The following is a 24363-nucleotide window of genomic DNA, read 5'->3' as shown; positions in this document are numbered from 1 at the left end:
CTTCTTGATTTACAATAATTGAGTCTTTGGATTACCTTGGGATTTATATTGTGTGCCGAGGATTTGTGCTTGTGGTTTGGGGTGAATATTACAGACCAACGAATCTTGGGCCTCCATCTAATGATTTGCAAAAGGTCATATCATTTTCAAATTCCCGACTAAAGTTCTTTCTAGAAAACACTTACGCTCAAAAGTGCTTTCAGTAACAACACTTCTATTGGAAGCACTACAGAATTTTTAACAGACGTGCAAATCCTTCTTGGAAGGACAACTGAAGTGCCATCTGCAAGGGATTCTTTCAAAAAACACTCCCAAGTGATTTTTTGGACATAAACACTTTTGACCTATGATGTCATGTCAGTACTTTTGTAATGTTGAAGATGGGCTTACTGTCGACAAAAAGATACAACCATTACTTGGGCCTTAGTCTTCATGCCTGGAATGACAAGAGAAGCAGACCCAGAGAAAGAAAAGTAAAGAGAGAACAATTACATGGTGAACAAGGTTACTAGAGCATTATTATGTACAAATCAACCAAAAATCCTCTTCACTCTTTCTATTGGTGAAAAACAAGTATAGGAATGCGATGAGCACCTCCGTGAATATATGCGGCAGCTTGCTCATCGCACAGAAAAATAGATGTGCAAATGTGAGAGTTAACGAAAGGTGGGAGCGTGATATCAAATAAATACTGCAGTGATCAACCACGTATTCAAAGGTGTGCAAAAAATAGGCTGGAACAACTCCTTTTATTTCCAATGAATCATAGCAGCAAACATCATCAGAATCACAAATGCAGCAGAGTTCACTTGGACCATCGAGCTAGCTGCAAACGAGACAAAAGGCAGAACAGATGGATTAAACATGTGATCATCAATATGAAATCAAACAGCTATTTTAATTGAATTAGTGTAACTTGGAGGTCCGCATTCAACAGAAATTTAAGTGGATTAACCTATACAAATGTTGAATTCAAGTAAGAATATGCTGTTTGTCAATGTTTTTAATCAAAATGATCTTTTTAGAACGCCGGTTTGTAAATACATCAGCAGAAAAACAGGATCCGGACATGTTGCTTTCTTTAAGAAAATGTCGTTCTAAGGTTTTGGTATGTCCTAAATTGAGATTTATTGTACTGAATCATAGTTCTAATACAAATACCTTGAGGCAATTACCACCATTCAGTCAAAAAATAAGTGCTGATGTGGTAATTGAGTTTCTAGTCTCACCTTGATTCTTACCACTGCCAGATAATGCTGGCGGTGAAGCAGTAGACTTATTCGACATTAAAATCCCAAGGTTTGCACAGTTCAGTCCAATTGCACCTTAACACATGAAATGAAACTTAATCAGATACCGTCTTCTGAAACGAAATTGGTGCGTGGTTCTTCATCATCATCAATATTAAAAAATTTCTAGGTAGTGCTTACATTCTTCAAAGCAAGGGAAAGTAGTGACATTAAGAAGATTAGAATAACCGTCAGCACATTTGCAGCTGTATGTGAATCTTGATGTCTTGTTGCATGAGCCGCCTCCACAATACGCCCAAAAGCAAGCTATAACACCAAAATCACAAAATGTGTGAAGGCATGCTAGAAAAGAACTCAAACATTATGCAGTGCTAGTGCTGGAGATGGTATAATAGGTAAGAGTTAAACAGTTTATTTCTTATATAAATATGAGAGTTAATAGTTAATACGATTAAAGATTGATGACTCGTTGGCTTTGCTCGCATTATCTGAAATAGGGGCTGGAGCTTTTGTGCAGGAAAAATCCAGATTACCTACAAACACCAAAAAATCATTAGCTTCATCGTGTCAATGATTTTTATTAGCAAGTATCCAGGTAATGAAAGAAACAATTATCGGAAGACAAGGACATATCTCGACCAATTAAAAGGAAGGATTATGATCCAATCTTTGATTTATAGGTAGGACATCCAAATCACATCCGAAAGTGTAAGCTAATCTCCATAAACATTTCACCTTAACTGTACTCCACGGAAAGATCAGCGTGTGATTAACAAGCCCTACCAAATTAAATTAAATGCGCATTTGATTTAACAGTTTTCGCCTTTCGGCCTGCACTGCCTGTCATGGCTAGATGGCTACATACACTTTGACGTCATTTTTCTGTTCTGGTGTGTAAATCTCTAACCAGGTATCTTGCTCTGTTTTTTTTCCCTACCATTGGGAGGTGATATCTGTATTCATCTCTAAACATTTTTTTCTTCCAGTTATAGACCTCTACGCTACTTTTTTTTAAATCAACGGAGAGGGAAATTCGAACTTGAAATTTATTCCAATTTTCAACATTGGCAACATAAGTACCACTATACTAAAAGCTAGTTGGGCGACCTCTAAATTACTTTATCCTGCCATGCCATCTACAGAAAGCAAGTATTTCCTTCCCGTCACATTCACATTAAGTAGCAGTGATCAACTAGCACAAACATTTTCCAAGCCAAATTAATAGCATCCTTCAACCACCTAATATTACTTTTTATAAAATAAAGGCTAATCAGTTACCACCAAACTATATCCTATGACCAAACATCTCTAAGACTATAATCACCAACCAAACTACCAGTCTAATTCTATTAAAAAAAACAATAATTTTCTGTATCAAGATTTTCTTCATCTCTAGGAAGTAAGAGCTATTCAAAGTATTTGAATTCAACAACAAAATTTGAAAGATATTACTACACAAAATTCATAACCCACTTAAATAATTTTAGAAGAGAGAGAGAGAGAGAGAGAGAGAGAGAGAGGACTTGCAATTGGGAATGACGCAAGGGAGGAATTTGAAGTGATCAGTGTGGTTAGAAGAAGTCTGCTTCCACCCAGGATCACATTCACATTCAAAAAAGAAAGTGCTATTACTCGAAGGCTTGCAAGTTCCTTTTCCACATTCCACTTCTTTACACAAATTATCTGCCATCACAAGAAATTCACCGTTTTACAGTAAACATAAAAAATCAAAGAAACCCAGAAAGAAAAACCCAAAATTACCGAAAACTGACAGAATTTATAGAGTGAAGTGAAATGAAACAAACCCAAGATTGGAGAGGAGATAGGAGGCAGTAGGTTACCTAATGGATCAGCAGTGACTGGTTGAAGAACAAGGATGGAAAATATGACAAGCAATGCAAAGACAGAGGTGGAAGAAGAAGCCATATCTGAAAAGTGGTTACACAGAGTGTCAGAGACAGAACTGATTAAGCTGATGAGATGGTATGGAAGGAGAGACAAGTGGAGAAACAGTGAGGTAAAAGCTCCGTGATCGAATTGACTTTGTCATGGACTTTTCAAATTGGCAGGTTAGGCTCCCGTAGATAACATTGCAGACCGCGTCAACGTGGCTGAGCCGACAAAAAGGTTCACACTTTACATGGGCATCTTGGGTACTTGGCAGTTGGGGTTTGGACCCTCTGCAGTACTTTTGTCTAAATTTCGTTCAGTGTTAATTATACTGATACGGAACCATTCACTATACGTTGTATTTTTATTGTCAAGTTTCCAACATATCGGAACTTTTACAATCTTTCAACAGATTCTTCCTCCTTAATTGTATTGAGGACATGTTAACTTACATTACATGGTATAGCCATATGAATGAATGAAGATCTGAAAGATTGGGTAAAGGTATAAAACAAGACCCTAATGTTAGTAGGGGTACCTTTATTTTTCACATATCTCATACTTAAAATTGATGAGACTCACATATTTATGCATATTTTAAGTGTGAGTAAATGAAAAATTGAGAATCATAATCATTCATTCTAAATCTCATACATAGTGAATTAACATGTCATTGTTACATGATGGTTTGATTTTGGTTTTTTATTGTTTTTGGCTTGTCTTATATTTGATTGGCAAATAGGATGAAAATTTCAAACAATTGGAAATGCACGGTTATTTGGTGAGTCTGCTTCCCAATAAATAGAAAAATATGGGAGGTTCCGGATTCGATGCTTCGAGCTGGTGAGTCTGTTTGACTATGGCTACGGGCAAGGTGACCCATAGCCTATTCGGGTACGGAATAAGTAGATAACCGTAGCTTACCACCAATTGTCATCTTTTAAAAAAAAAAACGAAAAGAAATGCACGTTCGTCTTTGAAATATACGCCCACTATTAAAGAAGCTATGTTACTTATAGCTATATCAATCCTCAATTGCTTTAACGACCACTTAATTTTTATAGCGTCTACCACCAAATTCCAAACTCAAACCTCACACAAGGATGTGGTGGAACTCAAATGATGGTGATATTTGGATGCATCCATCTGTACGCTACTAAAGCTTAGTGCAATGTTTCTAGGCTTAGTAGAAGTAGAGAAATATTCAACATCGAATATGTGGTGCTACTTGTAATGGTCTCATGTTATAACGCTGTTTGGATCCGATTTTGTGTCATCGGTCCGAGTAATCAAAATTGTTGAGTGAGCAAAAAGGTTGAATGGAAAGTTGTTAAGATAATTTTGTTATTGTTGAGGAATAATATTATGATTTTTAATCGTACTAATTATCCTTAAAAAATGAATGATTTTGACATTTTCTTATACGAGATAAATGAAATGCAAACTAGATCTTCAATTCAAAAGCAGTATGGTTCAGTGTGATTTGGGATTCTTAGAGCAACTCCACCAGGACAATTAGCCTGATGGACCAACAACTTCACCAACCCAATAGCCAGAGCTACAAGCTCCAGCCCAGAGGGCGATTAGGCAGGTCGGGTGGGGGGCGCAAGTGAGAGGCCTAGCTTGAATTGGTGGCTCGAGAGCCTGAGGGCCAAGTGATGCAAGGCTAATGTCATGATGACGTTAGCCACATTATAAAATTAATAAAAAAATATAAAAAAGTAAACAATTAATAATAATAAATAAAAAAACACTAATAAAAATTTTATAAAATTAAAAAAAAAAAAAAAATCAATTCGGGCCTTTCATTCACCAGCTTCGACCACTCCACCTGTCGCACGCCTTTTTCTTCTTTCTCTCCAACTCCTCTGTCACTGAAAAACCCACACATCGGGGAACCGCCACATGCCGTCGCCTTAGCTCTATTGTAACAACGACACTATGTTTGACAGTGCACCGATGGTGCATGCAAGACCACAGTCGCTTTCCACATGCTCCATAGATTCAAGATATAAGGTTTTGAGGTTGAATTACCAAAGGAAATGGTGGTGATGGTGGCTAGTTTGTCACTATGCTAGAGAGAGAGAGAGTTTGTGGAAGTGAGGGAACTTTCTGGAACCAATGCATGTTAGGTGGCTTATTCACAAGTATAGCCGTCTTGCATTTATGACAGGTGGAACTTGGAAATCTAATGACACACACACACACACACACACACACACACACACACACACACACATATATATATACACATAATATTCATAGGAATATTATTTAGAATTTTTTCCCCTTCTAATCTCCTTTATCTTCTTTCTCCTCCTACTTGAATAGTCACGATTAAGCCACATCAACATCTTATATTAGTTTTTATATAGAGACAATAAGACAAAAATGAGTGTGTGAGAGGAGGGGAGAGAAGGGGATGAGCATAGGATGAGAGATAATCCTACTCCTATTATTTAATGACAAATTGGGTACTCACAGGTTATGGCAGCAACTTCACAGTGTGTTTATCAAAGTACATTAACATTATAAATACAAGTGCTCCTCCAACACAGTGAGATCTTCAACTCACCACACAAATCTGTCCTACGAAATTCTCATTCTATGTGAATTACTCTCAAAATTTTGAGAAAAAAACTGACATTCGAACTTTGCCAACACACCTTCAGTTAGAATAAACAGCATTGTAGAGGCAACTGGCAACACCTTCAGTTTGGATAAATAGCACTAGCTCTGTTTCGGGTTTGGTTGATTACCTATCAAAGTCTCTGTCAACAAGGAATTTATGAGTCTTTGTTGGAAGAGGTCATCCCATTAGCCTCTTGGTGAGTTGGGGTGTTACCATACCACCTAGAGTTCGGCACATTGAAAACAGAAACTTTTTATGATTGGATATTCTACAGTACACTTCAAAGTTCGGCATTCTGACGGCTGAACCAAGTTCACAATCAAGACACTTATCTCTTTTGAATATTTGTGTCTATAAAGTTCTCTACCGATTCAGCACACTTATATTCAGGTTCTAGAACCCAGAGGCTGATATGTGTTTCTTCCTCAGCCGCAGTTGCCCGGATATAGAAGTCAAGCGCATTCACCAGCACCACATTCATTTTACTCACCGATCAAGCTTAGTCGTCGAGTTGGCATGCCTTGCATTGAACCGAAGGACGTAGTTAGCTCATTAATTATTTGGCTTGCGCGCGAGGTAAGCTAAGTAGTTTCTAGGGGTCAACAAACGCATATATACCAATTCACGAATTATTGTGTGAGCACGATAATCCTTTATATATAATTTCGTGCAACCTACATATTATTTGTGAGTAGCAAACTTTTTTTTTTTTTTTTTGAAAAAAATGATATTATCATCTTTCATATATAATTTCGTGCGTCCTACATATTATTTGTGAGTAGCAAACTTTTTTTTTTTTTTTTTTTTTGAAAAAATGATATTATCTACACTAAAGGGAGTGAGGGAGTGGGCTACGCCTCATAATAGGCTAGTAATAACGTGATTCATATTCGTCTGTGGCAAGAATCGAACTTAAGACCTCTCACTTATAAATGAAGAGGAATACCACTAGACTGTAGTATTAAGTAGCGCCTTACAACAATTAGAATCTACTAGATAATTTGTGTTGTGGTGTTGTAAAGGTATCCATTTGAAATTAAGAGAAATGCTGACAAAAATAATGTAATATCTTTAGCTTTGTAAACATCTTAGACCATCTTCAAAGAAAATGCCAATTTTAAACATAAAACTTAGAATTGAAGGCTTATCTGGCACATTGATCTTTTGATTAAAAAAAAAAAATTCTCCACCCAATACGTCAAATTTAAACTATTATTTACTTTTCATAAGTGCAATTAGTATTTTTAAAACAAAAGATAATAAAAAAATTTAAAAAAAAAAAGCATTTATTACTCCCTAAATATAGATTTGAAGCTTCCTTAGTTGTCATTTCATGTCATGTCACATAAGAATTGGCAATTTGGTTGGAAAACCCCATTGTTGTCTTCTTTTTTTTTTTTTTTTTTTTTCATCATTATTGCTGATGTGGAGTTTTTAACATCTCATTCGGATATGCGCTTAACTTTTTAAACCCCCAACGAACACTTAAGGCCATTAATTTTTTTTTAAAATTTCTTTAAACATGTAGTGATTATCATATCTCCTTGTAAAATAATTGATTTGGTGATTTTGTAGGGTGTCAAATTTTAACATGACAAAATGAAATATTGTTTTTTATTTTTTATGAAAATAATTCTAATTAAACTGGATTGAATTATCAAGCTATCAACTAGTTATTGATTTAATGATATTTTTCTTATCAATATTTCAAATTTGAATTCTCTGCAATCTCGCATAGAAGTCTATGCACAATGCTTTCATGATTTTTGTTGTTCAATTGATTATCAAATCAAATCCTTCTCCTTCTTTCTATTACCACCAAAAAAAGGCCAAATCTCTATATATAAAGCCAACACTACTATGAACAGTGTTTTTTGGGGCCACAGGCTTCACAAAAAAGAAATGGACAGAAATGCCCCCCAAACAAAAAAGTTCAAAAGCAATATAAAATAATGCACCAAATAATGCAGGGGTATTTTCATCATATAAACAGTATTTTTTAATAATTAATTCTTTTTGTACAGTTTTTTATTATATATATTTATAATTAGAACCTCACAAGAGGTTAGTAATAATATGATTTAATTAGTTGTTTATTAAATATTATTTTCTCTATTTTTAAACACGTTCAAAACATCTTAAGAGGCGCGTAGTGCCGATTATAAAAAATGTCTCTCGCATGCGCATAATAATGTGATTCAATTAGTTGTCAAATGTTTTTTTTTCTTCGAATAAACAATATTATCTACACTAAGGGGGAGAGGGTGAGCTTAGCCTCATAATGGGCTAGCAATATTGTGATTCAATAAGTTGTTTATTAAATATTATTTTCTCTATTTTAAACACGTTCAAAACATATTAAGAGGCACGTAGTGCCGGTTATAAAAAATGTCTTTCACACACGCATAATAATGTGATTCAATTAGTTGTGAAATGATTTTTTTTCTTTCGAACAAACGATATTATCTACACTAAGGGGAAGGGGGTATGTTTAGCCTCACAATGGACTAGTAATAATATAATTCAATCAGTTGTTTATTAAATATTATTTTCTCTAATTTTAAATTCGTTCAAACATCTTAAAAGGCGTGTAATGCTGATTATAAAAAAAATCTTTCGCACGCGCATAATAATGTGATTCAATTAGTTGTCAAATGATTGTTTTTTTTTTCGTTCGAACAAATGATATTATCTACACTAAGGGTGGGCAAACGGGTCCTGGAGATGCGAGTCGGGCCAGATTCATGCGGTTCGGGGCGGGTCAAAAAATTATAAATACAAAAAGAGGCGGGGCAGGGCGGGTCCAAGTAAATAACGGGGCGAGGCAGTTCTAGAAATTGGAGAAAACGGGCCCCCGCCTTGGACCGTTGATTTCCTACTTGATTAAATCTCTACCATCTATCACCTCTCTTATTCTTATCTGAGTTGTCTCGTCCCAAGACTCCTAACTTCGTGTTCTCAGACCCAATTCACTGAACTCTCTCCTCTTTAGAATTCAAACCTTGACCTCGAGGTCTCTATCCCGACTTCGACACCACATATGCTCTCCTCAATGCAACCACCACTATTTGCTCTCCTTAACACCTACAGACTCTCTTTCCCTCAAATTCCCACCTGGAGTAGTCGCAGCGGGCGACGACTCTCTCCTCCCTGAATCTTCTTTCCTTTCTCATCTCAAACCTCAATCTCGAGCCCAGGCTCCCATCTCTGTCCATTGACTCTCTACACTTTCTCATTCTCCCTCCCACCCGTAGTGACTAAGCAGCCAACCACCATCACCATTGTGGCATCATCTGCTGCTTCTCCACCGATCCTCCCAATCACGAGTTCCGACCACAACCACATCATCCTTGCTGTCGAGAACACCACCATCATCCTACAAATCCCTAGGTAATTTATGAATTAGGGTTTTTGATTAAGGAATTTAGGATTTTTGCATAAGCTTTTCGATTGATTTAGGAATTATGTGGATTTTTTATTTAGGAATTATGTGGGTTTATGATTTGGAATTTAGGGTTTTTGGGCTTGTGATTGCATAATAAGTGCTTTTGGGAAAATCTACTTCTGCGTATGTAAGATTTTGTTTTGATTCATCAATTGGTGTAATTTGTAATGGTGAGGGAAAAGGTCTTGGATCCGTGAGGAAGTAGACAACTCTTTGGTTTGATTTGTGCGTCAAGGCTCAAGCATGAATTGCAAACTCAATGAGGTTGTCATTTTTGTGGCTAACAAAAAAAAAAAAGATATTGGACCCGTGGACCCGGCCCGTTTCGGCCCATTTCAAACGAGCAAGGTTAGGTTCAGTTCCAAATTCTCAAAGCCCATTACCTGGCTCGACTCATCTTGTTACTATTTACAACAGGTAAGGTCTGGTTCCTCTAAATTTGGGTTCGGCCCGTGCCCACCCCTAATATACACTAAGGAGGATGAGATGGGCTTAGCATCACATTGAATTAGCAATAATGTGATTCAATAGTTGTTTATTAAATATGATTTTCTCTAATTCTAAACACGTTCAAAACATCTTAAGAGATGCGTATCACCGGTGATAAAAAAGTCTTTCACACGCGCACAATAATGTGATTCAACCAGTTGTATTATTTTCTCTATTTTTAAACACTTAAGAGGCACATAGTGCTAATTATAAAAAAAGTCTTTCGCACGCGCAAAATGATATGATTCAATTAGTTGTCAAATGATCTTTTGTTTTTTTTTTTTTTAACAAACAATGTTTTTTACACTAAGGGGTAGGGATGAGCTTAGCCTTATAATGGGTTAACAATAATGTAATTCAATCAGTTATTTATTAAATATTATTTTCTTAATTCTTAATGTAAATTCAATATAATGTAGATGGAAATTGAAAGACCGATTTTATTATGTGGATTCAGCTGCTTTGATTGGTTTATGAGGAGTTTCTTCTAGTTTCAAATATTTGACTTTCTTTTTGTCATAAAAAAAATTATTAAAACAATTAATGCATATAAATATATTTAAAACGTGTAAGTTAAGGGTAGTGATTCAAAAAATGCCTCACTCTTTCTTAATTTCTCTGTGTTGCAGTCTTCCATTTCCGATGCCGTTACTCACAAACCAGCTTGAAACTACCGTGACAATTCATAAAACCCGATAAACCGCCCAACCCACCCGCATATTCACAAGTTGGCCGGCTCGGTCTTTCTTGTCTGTTAGCCGACAACGGTTTGAAGAAACTAGAACATGATCACCTCGGATCAGTCAACGGGTAAAGGCTTAACCCGCACCGCTCTTCTCTCACTCTCTTAATTTCTCTGTGTTGCCGTCGTCCATTTTCGATGCAGTTACTCACAAACCACCTTGAAACTACCGTGACAGTTCGTACAACCCGACAAACCGCCCAAACCACCCACATATTCACAAGTTGGCCGATTCGGTATTTCTTGTCTGTCAGCCGACAACGGTTTGAAGAAACTAGAACTCAATCACCTCGAATCGGTCAACAGGTAAAGGCTTAACCCACACCACTCCAACTGATGCCCAGGACTTGAACCGTATTGCAATTTTATTTATGTTTCGTTCAACTTATATAGCTTAGAAAGCGAAATGACCCATGAATATTTTTTTTCACTCAATTAGTAAATTAATACAACTAAACATTTATTTGGACCCAATGCACAACTAAATCTCATAAAAATGAATTGTTCTTTTTTAATTCTTCATTCAACTATTATTCTTGTGAAAGTCCATCCAAGTAAAAAACCTACGGTAATGACTTAAAAAATGACCAGAATTGGTATTAGTTATGCCATTTGTGGTCTATGTTTCACATGATTTTTCTTTTGTTTAAGTTGTAGACGCGGACAGAGCTATCATGCTATCTTGAGCGGATACACCACCAATTCCGGTTGTTTTTCTCATAGTTTAAATTAGCTTAAAGCATACTCAAGAATGCATATGCACAAGTTGGGCCTGTTGGGTATCTTGTAAAAAAACATCAAGCTCAATGTCCATCTAATACAGTTTGTATTGCAATGGGTTCGGCCTTATCAGGCACCAGTTAATTAGGTTGGCAATATTTTTAAAATAAATGATATTATCTACATTAGGAGGGTGGGCTTAACCTTACAAGGAGTTAGCAATAATATGATTCATATTCACCTTTGACGAGAAAAGAACTTGAGATATTTCACTTACAAGTGAAGAGAAATACTTTTAGATCATAGTACTAAGTCACGGGTTGACAATGTTTTTAACTCACACAAGGAAAAAGATCAAACACAGCTTCGGATGCAAAAGTAGATACTCCTTAGACTCGAGCTAAAAGCTACTTGAACAAAAGGAAACCATCAAACTACTAACTAGTACATTTACCACACATGTAGAGTTACAATATGCTTTGGTACAATGATCCAAGAATGTGAACTGCGCAGTCGATTCCCTTTGGTATCCCTGAAATTTAAGAGCAACGAACAGGGGTCCTACTGTAAGGGCAATCCGGATGGACGTGAAGCCATGGAAGAAGGCAATTGGAGTGGAACTTGTGGCCACAGCTAAGATCCACGGCCTGTTTTTCTGCCTCAAAATCTTCCAAACAAATACCACAAGCCTCTCTTTCTCCTTCCTTTTGATTTCCAATTCTGCTGACCCTCAGAGAGAAGAAGCCCCGTGACCCCCCCCAACAGTTTTGAATTTGAACTTGCAGTACCCTTTCTACTCCTATGATAAATTGGTTATATGTTCAATAAAAAAAAGTGGTAAATTATTAATTACACAGAATTAAAAAAAGGAAGGAAAACAATTTTCGTGTACTCATTTTCTCATTTTGCACTCCTTTTTTTATTTTCCCTTCAATTATATCTTATAAAGTTTTCAATTATATCTTATAAAGTTTATAAATAAACATGAGTGTATATTAAGAGAAAATACGCGTCATTTATAAAAGAAAAGACAAAAAACATGTGTTTTGCGCTCTTTTATGTCTTTTTGCATTTGCCTAGCTTTTTCAATGAGAGTTGAATTGAATAAAACAAAAGAGAATTAAAAAACATGAACAATATAATAAGTGCACAAGAAGAAAAACGAGCGTGGAAATCGTGCGAAAAATAAGAAGGGGGAGAACCTTGAGGAGGGTTTGTGATAACCAAGCTTTTTCTCTAGCCTCCTGCGAGCTCTATGAGCTGCATCATCCCAATCTATGGAGCTCACTTGATTCACCGATGGCTCCAGCCATTCCCTCGGAGGTGGTTCTCTGTAATTAGCATAAACTTCGTGACGTTGGGTCCGTTTTCTTCTTCTAGGAGGAAGATCTACCCCAGGGAACCTCCCAAGCCCTGCCATTTTTATCAATTATTTTGTGAACAGAATATGAAAGACACATCACAGAGGGTCAATCTAATTTGGGCACGTCAGGGGGACTGGGTGTGCATGTTATAACATGGAAAGAAAGTGAGAGGAGGTTTCCTGGAAGCTGTGCTACATATGCAGTCAGAGACACATGTCAAGCAGATGACTTTCCACTTGGTTATGAGTTTCTGGCCATGTTAATTGAATGAGAATCCTCTTTGGATTCTCTTTGTGAGGATTTCGGGAATCCTTTAATTACGTCTGTTTATCGTACATCTTGTGATTAGAAATTATTGTAATTTTTTTAATTTAAAATTGAATATAAACAGTACTTGAAGAAAATTGATCGTACGATGTATGATAAACGAACATGATTAGAGGATCCTTGAGATCCTCACAAAGCGGATCCGAAGAGGATCCTCATTCATGTTAATTAGGCATAATGGATTTGGAGTCAGCCTATTGGTTGATACAAGCCATATTAGAGTTGTGAGAAATCAAGATGTTGGATATATAAAGATAAATACTCTAATCATTCTACAAGTCCTTGCAGAGTTTACCTTTTTTTTTAATATAAGAATAGCTAAATTTTGTGTTGAAGCTCTTTTATCCTCTCTGGAATTATATATTTATGTAATATAAGCGATATTCTTACTTTACACATACATCAAAAGGTGGTGGAAAAAAATCTACATACAGAAATTAAAGATATGTGCGCAGTGTTTAGGTAATAAAGGTGAGATTGGAGGAAATTGTTGAACTTGCTTGATGTGGAATTCATTAATGGTGAATGCAGTGTAGGGTTGTTTTTCAGATGGAACAGATGGGAAGTAACATTTTCAATTCGTTCCAAGATTTTATAATCGCTTCAAATTAAAATTTTCAAATGCTGATTTGCATCTTCAAAAATTTTGAAATTGGAGTATTCTAAAAAATTTCAAAACATAATTCATAAATTCGTATATTTTATAAGTTTTTTAATATTCTCTAATTTTGTAGTCCATGCACTTTATTGTTCATTTTTAATATTTGGTGTATGCTTATGTATATATTCAATCATTTTTGTGGTATAGTTATTGATTACTTTGATTCTGACACTGAAAACTTAGGGTCTGTTTGTTAAAGTTTTGCAAAACGACTTCTAAGAATTATTTTTGTAAAATAAAAAAGAAAAATATAATTTTGTAATTATTTTTGTAAAATAAAAACGAAAAATATGATTTTGTATTTTATGATTTGAGAATGCATTAGGTAGTTTAATCCGTAAATGGTTTTTTAGAATGAAAACATTGAAAATGAATCTAAAATGTAAATATATATATATATATATATAAATTCATTTTCCCTATTAATCGTGCTAGTGGTAATAGAGATGGTGGTTGAGATGAGATTGGTGTTGGGAGCAATGGTTGTTGGACTGGTGGTTGTAGTGAGCGTAATGGGGTATGTGGAGATGGTGGTGACAATGTTGCGAGTAATGGGGTGGAGAATGTGGTGATGGTAGTGGCGACGATGGTGGTGGTGGTGGTGATGGCCATGGTGGCTGGGGCGATGACGTTGGATTATTATGGCAGCGGAGGTGTAGGTGGCGACGATCATGGTGAGACGGTGGCGCTAGTGTCAATTGTGGCCATGGTGGTGTTACTGGTGGTGGCAGAGGTGTATGTGGCAGTGGTGTTGGTTGTTGCCATGTTGGGAAGGTGGAGCTCATGGTGACCATGGTGGCAAGAGTGATGGATAGTATGATGGTGTTAGTTATGGCGTAGGTGGTCGACCCTAAAAAAAAAAAAAGAATTAAAATATATGATTATTTGGAAAAAATATATCGATAAGGGGAAAAGATTAAAATGCCCCTAGTTGACTAAACGAAATTTTACGAGGACGTATTTCATCCTTATATATTTTATTGTATTTCTTGAAATATCTGGATAGAGGACGATTCCACGAGCGTGTAGGCGAAAACCATTCGTGAAACAGGGTTATAACAAGAAGTTATTAACCATTGAAGTCAAGGGTAAAATAGTCATTTTGTCATTAATTTGGAAGGCTCCAGAAAATCTGGAGCAATGAGGATGCCACATGAAAGGCAGTGAGACGGTGGAGAGGAGAAAGGGGGGAGAATCAAAGAAGAAGAAAAAAAGAAAGGGAAATGAGGGAGCAACAGATCCCTTTGATCTGAACACTCTAACCTGACCCGGTCCTATCTTCTATGTCCGACCTCCATTCGAGATGGTTCCAATGTCTATGGAAACCTCTCATCAAGCCCAACGTCCCAATGGTGTTAGATTTTAAATTTTCTAACCCAAACTTACAAATCAAAGCAACAAATCCACGAGTGATTTCGGCGGCTTTAACCTTTTTCCGATGGCTTCGGCAAGCTTTACCTTCGATGACCACCACCAAAGGACTCATCTCAACCCCAGGAGCAAGGCCCAAGCCTTAGATGAGATGGCGGAGTTTGTTTTGGTGGTGAATCAACAACTACCCAAATCGAGGGTTCCGGTGGTTCGAGGGGTTTTCCGGCCACTTCCTGGCCGAACTAGGCTTTGCCCCAGGTATAAATGTTCTTTCCCGTGTTATGTTCTACTAAAATTTGGTAATTTTTAGAGTTCGTCGGAATTTGGGGTTTCTGTTCGTTGGAAACTGCCACGCGCGGTGGTGCGTGATCAGTGAGCCGACGTTACCATTTTATGCGTTTTTCAATACTCTAATTATGTATTGGGTATCCATTTGAGGTATTTTGATTATTAACACGAATGTTAGATATTTTGGTTAATTGAGTATTTTCGAAAATGGACTTAGAAATTGGAATTGTGAACTACGAATGACTTGATCCTTTCATCGGGTACGTAGGCAGTCTAACAAGAAGGTTAGATGCAGCCATAATAATAAAATAACTGAGACTAATATCTTATTGAAATTTGGCTAAGAAAAGGAATTTGGGCCTATCTTAGTAATTGGCTTCAGAGCGAATGATCCTACTTCCCAATTTGTTATATTCATAGGTTCTTACTGATGCGAATTATGATATGCATTGTGGTTGCAATATTTCATAATTTTTATGAATAAAGTGGCATTCATGTAATATATGAATATGAGACGGTGGAAGTGGTGGTGGCCATGGTGGCAGAGGTGATGATATTGGGGATATGTTGATGGTGGCGATAATGGTGGGAGGTGGTAGTGTTAAAGATGGTTGTGGTGGTGGTGATGATGGACAGATGATAGAGATGTTGTGGTGATGGTGGTGACAATGGTGACAGTAATGGCGACATACATGATTTTATTTTTTTTACACTCTAACTTTGTTTTTATAGTATATATTCTATTATTTAGTATTTTGAAAACTTTTCTTGAAAAGCAGAGGAAACATCAATTTGATGTTCTCCAAAACTTAGGCTAAATATTGTTTTCTGTATTTTACGTTTTCTGAGTTTATTTTCACAAAACAACTAGTCAAACGCATTTTTCACCTTTTTTTTGTTATTGAAAATCAAAAAATTGTTTAACAAAACGTTAACAAACGATAAACAATTTGTGTGAGGTAAATTAATTATGAAATTTTGACCAATGTGCCTTATAGCTCGTATTGTTTATTGACCGTAATTCATTAACGGGCCCTTATATATATTGTTACACAATGACCTTGCCCATAAGGTTTATTGTGGCCAAATTAGAAAGGTATTTGCCTTTGGTTTCAAAGAAGTTGGGCCGTGCTCAGCCTATTCGATTATCCCAGACAAGTTTATTCCAGTAAGAGAGGCCACAGTTTGGATTTGGCTTGGAGTAGTATGAATTTTATAAAAACTATCGTTACATGCATATCTCAACTTTTTCCTCCATGAAATTTTTTATTTCCCGAGAAATTGCAAATGTGAATTTGCTATGGTTTTGCACAAAAAATTTCTGAGACGGCCATCTTTATAGGCCAGTGCCAATGTATAGTCTTCTAGCTAGCCTAGGTGTGACAAAATTAGCGAAGAATGCCCTAGCCCTGCCCTAACTTCGAATAAAAAAAAATATACTGCCGTAGCTTTGGGCTCTTTTGGAAGGACCACAAACCGTAGTCATTGATCACATACGAGTGCATGCAGCCTCTTTTTTTTTTTTTTTTTTTTTTTTTTTTTTGTCTTCCACAAAATACAGTGTTACGAGAAGAGAGAGATAAAGAAGATTGCATGATATGTCATCGGAAATGCAAGTTTTTTTCTGAATTTAAGTAGAGTACACGCTACTGATTTCATGCACTGCTACTAACCTGAATCTGATCGGAAAAGGCCGTGGCTGATCCCTATTTTTGGAGTGATAGGGTTGTTGGCTGCCTCGTGAGTTAAACATTGGAAGAAAAACGATAGACATGCCACTAAAGAACAAAGCCGACACGATCCAAGATCATCGGTGATGCACAGAACAATGGAAGGTGCTGAGTTCACCTTAACAAAAACGTTTAAACACCTTGTTAATGTGTGGTCCCGGCCAATTTTTTTGGGTGAAGAAATGATGTATATTGATTGCAAAAAGGAGTACAACTAAGTGGGAGTAACTTACTTCGTGTCACAAGTAATTAGTCGAGTCATATTACACACATTACTCAAATTGCAACTGCCAAAGCAACTTAATCCTTTCACCCCGCTCAAAGTAATTAGAAGGAGCCAAGGCCCCTATAGAATGGCCTTCATCCCCTATGAACAGAAGCCAATAAAATCAAGTAATTATTAATTAGTAAGTTGGTTCCCCAATTAACTCAACCTCATGGCAGAGAATTTTTTTAAAGTAATTTGCTGAAATTAATATCTCCTAAATTTTTTGAGGACAACGATATATTTTACATTAAGGAAAATGGAGAGTTTGGCTAAGCCATACAATGGGCAACCTAATTTTGGTATCAAACTCGTGGATTTTTGGTATCGAATGCGCCATCCACGAGATCTGAACCTACGACCTCTCACTTAGGCCATCTCTAACCGAAGGGTCTAGAGGGCCAAAGGGTCGAAAAACGTCCGAAAACAATCTCCAAAGGAGGGCTAGGCCAGAAGGCTCATGGCCTTGACGAAATCTAAAATAGCCAACCGGCTGGCCACTTTCAACAAGCCAGCTAGCCAGCCCGCTGGATAGCCTTACTTCATTTTTTTTTTTTGGGTTCTTTTCCATTGCCCAACCCACTTTAGGGTTTAGGGCTTAGTTTTTTTTTATGATCCCAGCCCACTTTTTGTTTTTATGCCTAGCAACCTTATTTTTATTTTTATTTTTTTTCTAATTTTTTCATACACCATTTCTCACACATTTTTCACTATTTCATACTATCTTACCTCATTTTATTTCAATTCTTCACATTCCATACTATAGCCCTTTGGCTCTCGGTTGGAGATGGTAAGGAATATGAGTCTGCACTGTTTATTAAAATATTAATTTCTTGGAGGGTCAGAGGGCTAAAACAAGCTATCTGGCTAGCCTTCGGTTGGAGATGGCCTTACAAGTGAAGAAGAATACTATCATACCGTAGTACTGAGTGACAATATCTCCTAAATTTGTACTGTTGAGGGGCAATATCTCCTAAATTTGTAATGTTGATTGGCAATATCTCCTAAATTTATTAAGAGGCATGTGCACACCACATGAGCGTATATGGTACTTAGCAAGACATCAACCCCATTTGCTACCAAATTGTCTCATAGCAGATCGAGAAAATGTGTCATCAATATGCGAAAAGTACACTTAACTATTAATTAAGTTTTCAACTTCATTTGGAGGCGTTTGATTAAGAAATTAATTATCAAATGGTCTTATCTCTTTGTGCATGCAGTGATATCCTTTAGCTGCATCCAACCTCAGGAAACGACCAAAATGAATTAGGTTAATTGCTAGATGAAGGAACCAAAGCCTTAAGCATGTGCACAAAAGAAGCTCAAGCACGTACAAACAAAAGAGAGAAAAATGATCTAATCTTTATTCTACAAAAGCATGATCACATTTCACATGCATGTTTAACCTACTATTACATCCAGCTAGCTGACAGTAAACGAGCCTTTTTTTTTTTACGTCATATATTTTTTACACTAAGAAGATGAGATGTTTGGCTAAGCTAACAATGAATAATGTAATTTGATATCGAATTCGCCATTTACGAGATTCAACATTAAATGAGCCTTTTAATATGGAACGAATTTTAAAAGTATTATCAGCCATTTAATATGGAGAAACTTTTAGAGTTACAAAAATATGGATTTGGATCTCATCCGGATTCTCTTTGTGAGGATTCTAGAAATCCTTACATCCTATCTGTTCATCGTTCATCATACATAGTACATCGTGTAGCCAAAAATCATTTTGAATTTTTTTATTTAAAATTAAGCACAAACAATACCAAACAAAAGCTGAATGCACGAGTAATATAAAGATCCTAGGATCCTCACAAAGATAGTTCAAAGAGAATCCTCATCCCCAAATGTAAGTCGTAGCTACCATGTGATGTTTCACGAGCTATGTGTTATATTAAAAGTAAACATCATTTTTAATATGTCTTCTAAAGTATTATAATTTAAGTACAACAATGCCGCTAAATATCGTGTATTTCGGATACACCGAATGGTTGCTCTTTAACTTGCCATAACTAAAATTATTATTATTATTACCATGAATTACAGAATGTTTTTAGGGATATGCATTTCTATTCTCTCCACATGGAGGGGTTGGGGTTGAAAAACTAAAAACATAGAAATAAATACTGGCCCCCATCTAATAGATCTTCTGAATCAAAACTTAGATATATTAAAATCGAAATTGCTAAAAGAAAAAATGGAATACATTATTATATAATGTTCATACATACCTCACTCCAATAATATCCCTTTCAAATGTATTTATTGTCATCTTCCATGAGGTTGTAATTGGTCTGCACCGATGATACTGAATTATGTACCACTGATTTGGATGGAAAAGCTTTTCTTTTATTTAATTTTTCTGAATCATAACAAATTTCCAATTCAGGAGCAATCATGGAGCATCCTACATGTGATTTATTTTTTGGCTGAAATTATAGTTTAATTGAAATTCGATCCCATTCTGATGATGTATTCTAATTAATGTTTTTATGATTTTGGAAGGATCATGGAATGCTGTTTCCATGAAGCAAACACATAGTCAAAGGAATTATATAGTCAAACACATACCATGTGCACTGCCAACTAATTGATTTATTGTTTAGTGAAAATAAAACTATTTGATTTATAAGTATAGATACATATATATAGAGTAGAATAATAATACAGTTTACTCATGCTTCAACTATCCATGATTAGTAATAAGTCGGGAACAAAACACTTTCATGTACGAACCATCAACTCCTCAAGAAGCTGGACTATCCCTCTTTCTGTTTGATGATTTTAATTACTTACTTGGATATATTTTAGTTTTGACTGCAAACTTGATATATAGTTCCATTAGCATTTATTTTAAGGTCAGTTGCTTTATTAAAAATGGAGAATGCAACTCATTCAGTTACGAATATTGGTTGGTAAGCATATTCCAAGCAAGGATGTATATGTTTATTCATATTTATTATTCACAAGTGGATATATATATGTGTGTGTGTGTATATATATATTACACATCTTGGTTATATTGTTCATTGTTATAGATATCTCATTACATATTGTCAACCGGTAATTGAATACGATTAGAAGAAATAACAATGGTACAACTTTGTAATATTGGATTTGGAAAATGCACGTTCGAGGAAATGAAACAGTAAAAACTTGTAATTGGCTAAATGACTAAAAAAAGTAGTAAGCTTATTAGGTCTAAACCGTCAAACTGCTCAACAGTAGTTTGGTTTCCCTTCTTCCGGACCCCTCTGAGGCCCCTGCTATCAGGAATATGCGTGGGCTGGCATATATAACGTGGAAAGATGCCATGATACATGTAATCGTGATTCACATTAACCTAACCCTTCTCGCACATTCTCTTTCACTAATCTGAGACCCTACAGTACAGTCTCAGGATATATATGAAGCGTAAAGGCTGTAGGACCATACTTGGTGGATGGTTTTGGAATCAAAATATAACCATCACTGTCACAGATTCGCAGCTCCACTTTCACTTGGGATCGACCAAAAGAAAAACGTAGTAAAAACTCCAACTCCAACTCCAACTCCAACAGCTTGGATTTTGCATGAGCACGTGAAGAACCAGAGCCTTCTTAACTCACAATACTTATTATACTGGGATGCTTTTATAAAAAATAGGTATAAAAGAAATTAAGTTTAAAAAAGTCTTTGGTAAACACTTAAAAACAACTTATTTTCACAGTTTTGGATTAAAAAAGCTGAAAACATAAAGTAGCAAAAATGAGCTTACTCTCACAGTACAGCATAAGCAGTTTTTTTTTCAAAACACAACAATACCAAATCATTCCTTAGTACGTGGAACCCACATCCCCCATAAGGCCCTATCAAATTTATTTACAAAATCCGAAACCCGGGCCCCAAGGGCCCCAGTGGGCAAATCCTCCATCCATTAACAAAACAAATGAGTATCTTACAAGGATGCTGCCTGTGCTTGACCTTATACTTTCACATGGTTTCTGATCCCATTCTATATATATTATTACCTTGAATATACATAATACATTATATATGGGAAGAGATTTACATAACTTTTCCTTGTTATATATATGAAGGGTTACTTTTTATTTTTAAATTGAATAAATTAAAGAAGAATATATATAAGTGGTTAATGACGTAGATAAATATAGCGTGCATATATTATTTAACGATATTATATGTAAAAGAAAAACTAATAAGACCACAACTGTTAGGTGTATAATATAGAGTGGATCAAATATTTACGAGTGAGTATTGATCATGTGGATGAAAAGGCATATCAATATCAATAGTTAATGAAGTTATGAGTCATAGATAAATTGCTTGCCCGTCTTATTTTGTGATATCAGTCAAAATTTCTTATGGTGATATCAAAATAAAATTTACCTCAACGACAAAAAAGGATTAGTAGCTTATAATATATCAGAATTCAGAACTGAAATGCAATTAATCTCCGTTATTAGTATAATTCCATGTAGCTAATTGGGCAGCTTAATCCCAAGCAGTCTAAAAAAATAAAAGTTGATACAAGAAAAATGTCACTCTCCAGGAAGTTACATTTTTAAACAGAAAAGGAATAATGAAACATAAGACCAGGCTGTTAAAGAAGATTAGCAATTAACTGGTGTCTTCTAACTACAAAGTTGAAAGCTACATATCAAAGAAGAGATCTATCTGATCTGCCTATAATTTGTCATCTGTTGCTTTCTTCTTTATACGTTGTTGGTCAATCAATGGCAGCTTAGAAGAACAAGTGCTAACAAAGATGGGGAAGACAGGCAAATGGCTTAAAAGCATTTTGAAAGGGAAGAAAGACAAGGAAAAAGACCCCACAAATCAGAATTGTTCTGTTGCAAGTCATGAAAATCCCACCACTCCAATCTCCAATTCTTCACAGACAACGCCGAAAGAGAAGAAGAGATGGAGTTTTCGAAGATCATCAGCCACAGCAGCATCAGCAGCTGGTCCGAAGGACTCCAATTGTGCAGATGCAGTGCCCACCACACCACCACCAATGCACATGACCACATTGGAGTCTGAGAATTATGAGCAGAAAAAGCACGCCATGGCTATGGCGGCAGCTACGGCCGCGGTTGCTGATGCGGCTGTGGCTGCTGCGCAAGCCGCAGCTGCTGTGATGCGGCTAACGGCAGCTGCCAACGAGAAGGCCGGTGCAAGTGAAGAAGCAGCTGCAATAAAAATTCAATCCGTCTTCCGTTCATATTTGGTATGCAACTGTTGAATTCCCTGTTGGTGTTGAGAATTTAAATCCCATATTGCGGATTCTAGAATTCTTGGACTCGGCATTTATTTCCAACTGGTTTTGCTTTGGATGATCTGACTCTTTAACGTTATGTAAAACTGTCACAAAAATGAAATGAGTACTATTGTATTGGCGTTTGTTGCAGGCAAGAAAAGCACTGTGTGCATTGAGAGGACTAGTGAAGTTGCAGGCACTGGTAAGGGGTCACCTGGTGAGAAAACAGGCCAAGGCTACTCTAAGGTGCATGCAGGCATTGGTGACGGCTCAGGCTCGAGCTCGGGCTCAGAGGATCCGGATGGTCGAAGACGAAAATACTGTCAATCCTAGGCATTCCACCCCAAGAAGATCTTTGCAGGAAAATCGGTCCCGGCATACCTATAACGTAAGTTCGATAATCCAGCTAAATTCTCTTTGTTTTGTTTTATTTTTACTGTTTTATGACACAAAAGATAGAATCAGAACCTCGAGTGCAGGGATAAATGTTCTTAACCGACTGAGTTTTGTTTCGACTTATAGTATTGTTTCTCTTATTTATTGCATAAATTTCTCAGTAGACCAATGTTGTGCATTGTGGTTGTGTGTAAATGTAGGAAATTGACAGAGGAATGGAAGAAAACATTAAGATTGTGGAGATGGATATTGGTGAATCAAAGGGAATTTTAAAGAGCAGAAATAGCAGCTATTCAAATCACTCACTAACAGAAAGAACAGAACAACATAGATTTTCCACTCAGTATGCACCAAATCAAGCATACTCAAACCAAGAAACCAACCAGCAGGTCTCCCCGGCCCCATCGGTGCTGACTGATAGGAGCCCGGGAGCCTGCAGTGCACATTTTGAGAACTCTTTTGGCACAGTGCAAAGCAGCCCTCAGTGCTATTCTGCCATGTCCAAAATTGACCCCTCAAGAGCTCCATTCGCTTTCCCTAGGCCGGATTACGGAGAGCCCTTGTCCTATGACTACCCATTCTTCCCAAATTACATGGCCAACACACAATCTTCAAAGGCAAAAGCCCGGTCTCAGAGTGCACCGAAGCAAAGGCCTATTGATACAGTTGAGAGGCCTCCAAGCCGTCCGCGGAGGACGTCAATGGAGGGAAGGAACATCCCAAGGGCTATGAGGATGCAGAGGTCATCTTCCCATGTGAGTTCAACTGCTCAGAATTATCAGTACCCTTGGTATATGAAGCTGGATAGGTCCACAGTTTCACTCAAAGAAAGTGAGTGTGGCTCCAGCAGTACAGTGCTCACAAACACCAACTACTGCAGATCTCTTGTTGCATATGATGTGAGTATTGCTCAACCTAAAATCATATAGTACTTGATCAATCTTCAAATTTAATATCTAATCAGGTTTAAACATTTTTTGGGTTCTGCAGGCACATGGAAATAGGTAATAACAACTCATCCATTCCCAAAATGATGCTTTGCCCCAAAGCATAACAATGCATAGTGTAATTAGGAGAATGCAAACTCCGAAGGGGAATGAACAAACACAGTGAAGAACTTCCTCTAGGTGGTGCAAATGACACCTTTTTATTTATTATTCCTTTCTTTTATTTTCTTTCGATTCGTGCCTCATTGCAAGGAGAAAATCTTGTATGTCGTCCAATAGACACTTGGTGACAGGGTAGAATCTCTCCGTTGTAAGATTGTGTATTTTATTTTGTTCCTTTCTTGTGTAGTGTCCCATTTTGCATTTGATGTTTGTAGACACCGTGGCTAAATGTGTTGCTGAAGTTAAATGTTCAGAACTTAACAGCGGCAAAATGTAATTGGATTGTAATCTGTCCATAGAGAAATTCAGTACGCATGATTTTCCTAGACCAAGTCTAACTCATTTGAAAATTCAATTGCATGCATCAATTCTATTAAGACGTCCGAGGAAATATATATGAATAAAA

The 24363-nt window shown here is 36.6% G+C and overlaps 3 protein-coding genes across 5 annotated transcripts; 1 reads left to right on the top strand and 2 right to left on the bottom strand.

Moving 5' to 3' along the window:
- Nucleotides 1-468: 468 nt before the first annotated feature.
- LOC103942865 lies at nt 469-3325 on the bottom strand. The gene is made up of 6 exons (XM_009353063.3): nt 3092-3325; nt 2778-2933; nt 1700-1783; nt 1431-1556; nt 1230-1325; nt 469-826 (listed from the first exon to the last, which is right to left on the bottom strand). Exons 1-6 carry the CDS (start codon nt 3174-3176, stop codon nt 750-752), a joined length of 624 nt encoding a protein of 207 aa, XP_009351338.2. The 5' UTR covers nt 3177-3325; the 3' UTR covers nt 469-749.
- Nucleotides 3326-11448: 8123 nt separating this feature from the next.
- Nucleotides 11449-12676, bottom strand: LOC125471594. 3 transcript variants are annotated; one of them, XR_007253723.1, is made up of 2 exons: nt 12371-12676; nt 11449-11964 (listed from the first exon to the last, which is right to left on the bottom strand). XR_007253723.1 is itself a non-coding variant. In XM_048572214.1 (2 exons), the coding sequence occupies exons 1-2, from the start codon at nt 12586-12588 to the stop codon at nt 11829-11831; spliced, it is 357 nt and encodes a 118-aa protein (XP_048428171.1). In that variant the 5' UTR covers nt 12589-12676; the 3' UTR covers nt 11449-11828. The 3 variants fall into 3 exon arrangements, 1 of the variants encoding a protein (XP_048428171.1); XR_007253722.1 differs by having other exon boundaries at nt 11449-11961; XM_048572214.1 differs by having other exon boundaries at nt 11449-11967.
- Nucleotides 12677-21728: 9052 nt separating this feature from the next.
- Nucleotides 21729-24109, top strand: LOC103928010 (protein IQ-DOMAIN 19). The gene is made up of 4 exons (XM_048571631.1): nt 21729-22422; nt 22604-22840; nt 23049-23747; nt 23839-24109. The coding sequence occupies exons 1-4, from the start codon at nt 21961-21963 to the stop codon at nt 23854-23856; spliced, it is 1416 nt and encodes a 471-aa protein (XP_048427588.1). The 5' UTR covers nt 21729-21960; the 3' UTR covers nt 23857-24109.
- The last annotated feature ends 254 nt before the right edge of the window (nt 24110-24363 follow it).

The sequence above is a fragment of a genome, unplaced genomic scaffold, assembly GCF_019419815.1.
Source record: "Pyrus x bretschneideri cultivar Hongxiangsu unplaced genomic scaffold, Pyrus_bretschneideri_v1 Contig6, whole genome shotgun sequence".
NCBI lineage: Eukaryota > Viridiplantae > Streptophyta > Magnoliopsida > Rosales > Rosaceae > Pyrus > Pyrus x bretschneideri.
The sequence above is the reverse complement of the archived record's forward strand: the minus strand, read 5'-3'. Positions and strand labels throughout refer to the sequence as shown.